Raw genomic sequence first — 6,075 nt, 5'->3', positions numbered from 1 at the left:
TTATTCCAAATGTCAATTCTAAAAGTTGTCTTACAGTTAAGCAAGAGGGGTATTTATAATGACCTCATAAAGATAACATCATAAAGTAAATAATAAAATAACAAACCCAAATAAAAAAAAAATAACAAACCTAATACATTTTAAAATAAAAACAACACCATAAACCTTCTAATTATTCTGACTACATCAATTATTTTATGGAAGGTTTGAAAAATGGAAAAGATATATGCATGGATATTGAATATGGATGGAATGGATAATGGATAATGGATGACCCATATAAAAGTTGGACCTAGACAACTTTTTAAGCAACTCTCCACTTGAAATCCATGGCCACCAACCACCATCATCCATGTCCATTCTTAACAAAATTTGGATACAAGATCTAACAAAGAATCCAATTCAGAGGCTGACCTTTCTGTCTTACTTTTTTGAGTGAGAGCTCAAAGTTCGAGCCAAGAAAAACAACTGTTGTATAACATGATGATGATGATTTTGGCCAGGTGACTTAAATAAATTTGGGGTGCAAACAATTTCACATAGTATATTCATTCTCAATTAAGGTATGAAGTTGAAGTAGTCACTACACACTAGCAATAAACAGTATTAGTGAGAGGTTCCTTATATGAAGCATCAATGCTCTAAACAGTGGAGATTAAAAGGATTAAATGGGGAATATTTTGCTAGAAAGGGGCGTTTGGAGTTGAACAGAGCAGCCAAGCCAAGCCTTGCTGCCTTTATTTTCGTTTTAGTGCTCATACCACTAAGAATAACCCAACAAGAAAAGTTGATTCAAAAATCCAAATAAGTTGATTTTGGCAAGAATTTTCTTTGGTTAGTGCTCCAATCCAATTTGCCTTTTAGAATGCCGAAAGCATTACACAGAAATCTAGAAAGTAAACCCATCACATTCACAGCATTTGGCAAAAGATGACGTGCTGATTAATAGTACATATTACATAATGAGAAAGTGAGCATGAAAAATAAGAAATAATAAAACATGATTGATGATGACTGATGAAAAGTTAAAAAAACCCCACCCAATTTAAATGCGCAGTGTCGCTAACAATCAGTATCTCTGGTTTCAATCATGAAAGATTATCAAATGGAAGTTGACAATCAAAACTATTAATATTACTAAACCCTGTTATTCTTAAGAACCTAAATAATATATGAGCAGAAACCTTTCATCCTGCTCAACTTCTCTATTATCTTGGGACTTTTTTCTTCCTTTTTTCAACCTAAATATTATCAATATCAATAAGAAATTAAAAAATGACAAACGAAAAAAAATTCAATGGAGATTTTGGATCAAGCCACCATCTGCTCCTGCTCCATGTACATCTGCTCCACCCAAGCTGGGAGCATCTCTGAAGTTCCACTGTCAAAATGACATTGTTGTTGCTCCTCAAAGCTGTTCAACTGCATAGACTTTGAGGGTGGAGCATCAACCACCAAGGATTGAACCCACGACACATCTGGCTCGTCCACAGTTGCTGCTGCCATTGATGACGCAGCCATGGCTGCGCCATAACTGCCACCGCTGCTTCTTATTCCAAAAGAAGCAGATTTTCTCAACTTGCTCAGCTCTTCTCCCTGGATTCCCCAGTCCAATTTTCCATCAGGGGAACCCCAATCTGAAAGATTGGAGGGCATCATGCTCGAACTAGCTGGAGAAGAAAGCCCAGAATGACGATTAACAGCACTGCGTTCAATAAAGCTCTGGCTCCGCTTTGCAAAGGCAGCAGCTCGTGAATTCATGACTGCTGCTGCTCCACTAGATGCGTCAACCCCATACATAGGAGAAGTCCTCACAGGAGATGATGAGAGGCTAACTGAATAGTTTGAAGGCATCTGCTGGTTCATGTTTTGACGCATATGAATCCCTGATGGAGACTGCAGCTGGGATGATGTGGTGTCCAGTGAAAGACCCTGTAACTGAGGCAAAATTGAAGAATCAAAAGATCCATATATGTCATCAAGGTTAGTTGGCTTTACTCCTCCAACCCTACTCAACTCGCCAGTTCGATCGCCTGGAGTGGCAAAAGGTGAAGCAGATGATAAGCCATTGTTCCAGCTTGCGGGAGATGAGATGCCAGATATTTCATCCATCAACTGCTGCTGCTGCCTGCGGCGATGACTTTCCAAGCCAATTAAATCAACATCTAAATCCATATCTCTAGCACTCATAGCAGATTTCAACCGGCTCCCTGGGAGTTGCAAGGTCGGAGGTGCAATGTTAGATTGGTTTTGCCACATGTTCATAGGAGAAGAAGCTCCAGAGGGAGTCATGGGTGGAGTTGAAGGAGGTATCAAAACTGATGGAGAACCAAGAGTAAGGGGGCTAATAGACCCCATGTCGAGAGAGGAGCCAGCATACGATCTTGGTGAAGGCACAGCAGAACCAGTTGAAGCATACAAAGGCCGGAGTTCTTCTTGTTTGTGAGCAAAGAAACAGACCCTTCTTTGGCATCCAGTCTCATCCTTGCAGAGACGAGTACGGTACTGGGCTGGGTGAAGCCAGCACTCGAAAATACCATGAGCATACTCACAAGCATCACCCTGCCTGCATGACCCTTTTCTGAACTCGGGGCAAGGGACACAGCTGTAATGGTATTTCCTTGGATCACGCCGCCGGGCGTTTTCCCCAGGATGGACAAAAGGGCACTCTGTCCAGTCATGTGAGTAAGCTCTTGAGCAAGGCTTGATCTTGAAAGTATACATTCTAAAATCATCTGTGCTATAAATCCCGTTCTTGATGTCCGGAAGAGAGAGATCGATAGGATACTCTTTCTTCTCTAAACCATCCTTTGAGCCTCGAAGGCTGAAAAACTCTTGTCGCTCTTGATCCTCCGATTCATCAACTTGATCAGGCAAACCTGAAGTTTCTTCCACACCCTTGAGGATCACTTCCATAGCTTTCTTCCTCATATTGAAGGGCAAGCTACTACGAACCGGCACAAGCAAGTCACCAGGTCGATTTCCATTAGCATTAAGCAAATTGGCATCAGCAGAAGCAGCAAGCAAGAGCTTGGCAACCTCAGCTGAACAAGCAGAGGCACCAGCAGCCGCACAATGGAGAGCTGTGGCCTTGTCTGAACCACAAGCCCTGTTGACATCAACACAACCTGTCTCAAGTATAAATTTCAGCACCCTTTTGCTTCCAAACATGGCAGCGATCATAAGAGGTGTCCTCTCTTCAAACGCCATCTTCTTCGACCCGATTCTCCTCCCATACCATAAACTTGCTTCATCAATATCACGGGCTTCATCTTCAACCGCACTTTTGAAACCATCAAGATCATCCGAGGCTGATAATTCAAGCAAAACCGAAAAGTTATACCGGAGCCCTTCTTGTTTCTCTAATTCACCTTCCATGATCAAACCAGCGTCAGCAGGTTTCCTCTTAGAACCACTGCACATGGAAAGCTTTCTGAGGAGAAGACCCTAAAAAAGTATAACTACTGTGAGATTTCAACACCGTAATTTGAAAACATGGCTCGGACGAAATAAAGAAAAGAAAAGGTCATAAAATAAGAGTATCACAAAAAGCTTTACAGTAACCAGAATCATTAGTCTAAGAAAGCCTCTCTTATGAACTTTATGCAAACATTTAAGGGGGGGAAAAGAAAAAGAAAAAAAGCAGTCTTAAGCAATCCAAACGATGTATTTGTTCTTAAAACAATTGCCCAAATTCAACAATAATTAAACAAAATTTAGTTCATATCCCAAAAAAAGAAACAAAACAAAACCCCATAATAAAAAACACCTACGCCTCCATTTCCTAACCATAATAAACAAAACGTTCTCCTACATATACAAATAGTAGTTTACAGGTCAAACGTTTAACTTTCAAGAAATAAAAACAAACCCAGAAAAAGAAAAATACAGATAAAACTTGATATCCAACCAACACTTGATAAATTTCCCATCTTTTTTCTCGCAGTTTCTCGGAAAACAAACAAAACCGATTTAAGGAAAAAAGCAGACATACCTTAGAAGCACAGAGATGTGAGGTTGCTGAGAACTGAAGATGGATTGGAAGAAACAAAAATACCCAGAAGATGAAGACCAAGCTAATGTAAAAGGGCAGACTTTTCTTTCCCTCTCTTTTATGGTTTTCGGAGTCAAAAAGACGAGCCTATGAAGCAACGACTCTGGCTCCTCCGTCAGCCCAACTTTTTTTTTTAATTATTTAACTTCTTTTTTTTTAATTATTTAACTTCTTTTTTTTTTTTTTTACAAAGTTTTAATATAAAATTTTAAACAATTCTTCTACTGAAACTCAAATGCAAATGTAAATGTAAATGAAATGAAATGCAACTCAAATGAAACGAAAATCTTTTTGAAAAGCTCAGAGAGAGCGGGTCCCGCAAGTCTCCTTAATATCTAAATGTCTTCGAGTACAAAATCGACACGTGTTATAATCCTATAGAAACGGCTTCACCAAAGTGCCCAATAGAGAGAATCCGGATTGTCACGCTTTACGCGTTTTTGGCCTTTGGCTTGCTGACGTGGACGTACCACTACCGTCAACGTGTTACCAAAAATCCCACGGATAAATATTTGCGTGGTTCTTCCACCTCGCTCTAGTATTTTGCTTAAAAATTATTTTTGGTGTAATTTTGTTTTATGAAAATGTATATGGTAATTATTTAGAGAATTATATAATTTTTTAGTAAATTTTAAATAATTTATATTTTCAAAAAATAATGTTTAAATAAATTAATTTCTAAAAACATAAAAAAACAATTACGCAATCACACGTATAACAAATTATTTAAAACTTGTTTTTTGGCATTGTAAATTATTCAAAATTTTATAAATTTTTACAATATATTTTAAATAATTAAAATATACACTACCATAAAAAAAACTGAAGAAGGGTGCACCAATGTACCTTTTTTGGGGTGTACCTGATGTTTTTCCAATATATTTAAGCTTTTTTTTCTCTTCTTTTAGGGTTTATTATTTGTACTGTCTGTCATCGAACCATAACACGACAGACACAAGTACTTGTACCAACATTCCGGTTCTGTAGAGAAAGATTATCATATTTATTGAAAATAATATGGTGTTACATAAAATTAATTTGTATCGCAACTATAGTTGAATACCATAAAAACTAATTTATGAATTACTTATAATACAGAACTACCACAGGAGAAGAAATTAGAAAGAGAAAAAAAAAGAGAGAGATACAATACAAGACTTGAAGAAAACCAAAAAAAATTCCAATAATAAAGCACATTTTTTTAACTATAAATTTCCCCTGAAAACACCTGCATAGCCAGCCTAGAAGTAAGACTAGTATTCACTAGCAACAACACATGTAGTTATAAACAAATATTAATATGTGCATCAAGCACTGTTTTTTAAAATAAGTAGTTTGGCATGAAATAAATTAATTAGTTAAAATTGGCGTTGTAATATTTTGGTTTATAATTTTGATGCATACATCAATACTTATTATAAAAAAGATTAATTTAAATGAAATATGAGTATCAATATTTTTTTAATTATTTTTTACATTTTTAATTTAATTTAATGGAGAATATTATTATAATATAGGATATTGTTGCCAATAATAACATGGACATATTGCCAACAATTTTTAAATTATTTATACTTTTTTTTTTAAATCGTGAGTTAGAATAGTTAGGGATTAGAATATTTTCTCCACGTTGAAAGATTCGAACTTTATCTCTAATTTTCCGAATAAAGTCATTCCACCAACTGAAATAAGTCCATATAAGTATTTATATATATAATTTTAAAACATATTCCACAGACAAAGTCATATAGCCTTCAGGAAAGGCTGAAGCTTTTTCTCAAAATGGGATAATATCATTTTGATCTCATGTATTTAATCAAAATTTTAGTTTGCAACCTTTGATTATTTTTTTAAAGAACCTTATGTTTTATAATTTGGTTTCAAATGATCCCCTAACTTTAAATTTGGTTAAATAAGACCAAATTACATTTGAGTATTTTAAATTAATGAACTTTATTTTATAATTTAATATTTTAGAAATATAAATTATTAAAAAAAACAAAAAGAAAATTTAAGCAAAA

General features: G+C 35.7%; 1 protein-coding gene across 2 annotated transcripts; it reads right to left on the bottom strand.

Moving 5' to 3' along the window:
* Nucleotides 1-890: 890 nt before the first annotated feature.
* Nucleotides 891-4,193, bottom strand: LOC133791653 (zinc finger CCCH domain-containing protein 66-like). Of its 2 annotated transcripts, none has more exons than XM_062229572.1 (2): nucleotides 3,995-4,193; nucleotides 891-3,447 (listed from the first exon to the last, which is right to left on the bottom strand). In XM_062229572.1, the coding sequence occupies exon 2, from the start codon at nucleotides 3,421-3,423 to the stop codon at nucleotides 1,312-1,314; it is 2,112 nt and encodes a 703-aa protein (XP_062085556.1). In that variant the 5' UTR covers nucleotides 3,424-3,447; nucleotides 3,995-4,193; the 3' UTR covers nucleotides 891-1,311. The 2 variants fall into 2 exon arrangements, with proteins under 2 accessions (XP_062085556.1, XP_062085558.1); XM_062229574.1 differs by having other exon boundaries at nucleotides 891-3,415; nucleotides 3,995-4,184.
* Nucleotides 4,194-6,075: the final 1,882 nt, after the last annotated feature.

Source organism: Humulus lupulus, chromosome 7 (genome assembly GCF_963169125.1).
Source record: "Humulus lupulus chromosome 7, drHumLupu1.1, whole genome shotgun sequence".
NCBI lineage: Eukaryota > Viridiplantae > Streptophyta > Magnoliopsida > Rosales > Cannabaceae > Humulus > Humulus lupulus.
The sequence above is the reverse complement of the archived record's forward strand: the minus strand, read 5'-3'. Positions and strand labels throughout refer to the sequence as shown.

Coding starts and splice junctions, on each gene's coding strand:
- LOC133791653 (XM_062229572.1), bottom strand. CDS start 3,423: ATGTGCAGTGGTTCTAAGAGGAAACCTGCTGACGCTGGTTTGATCATG.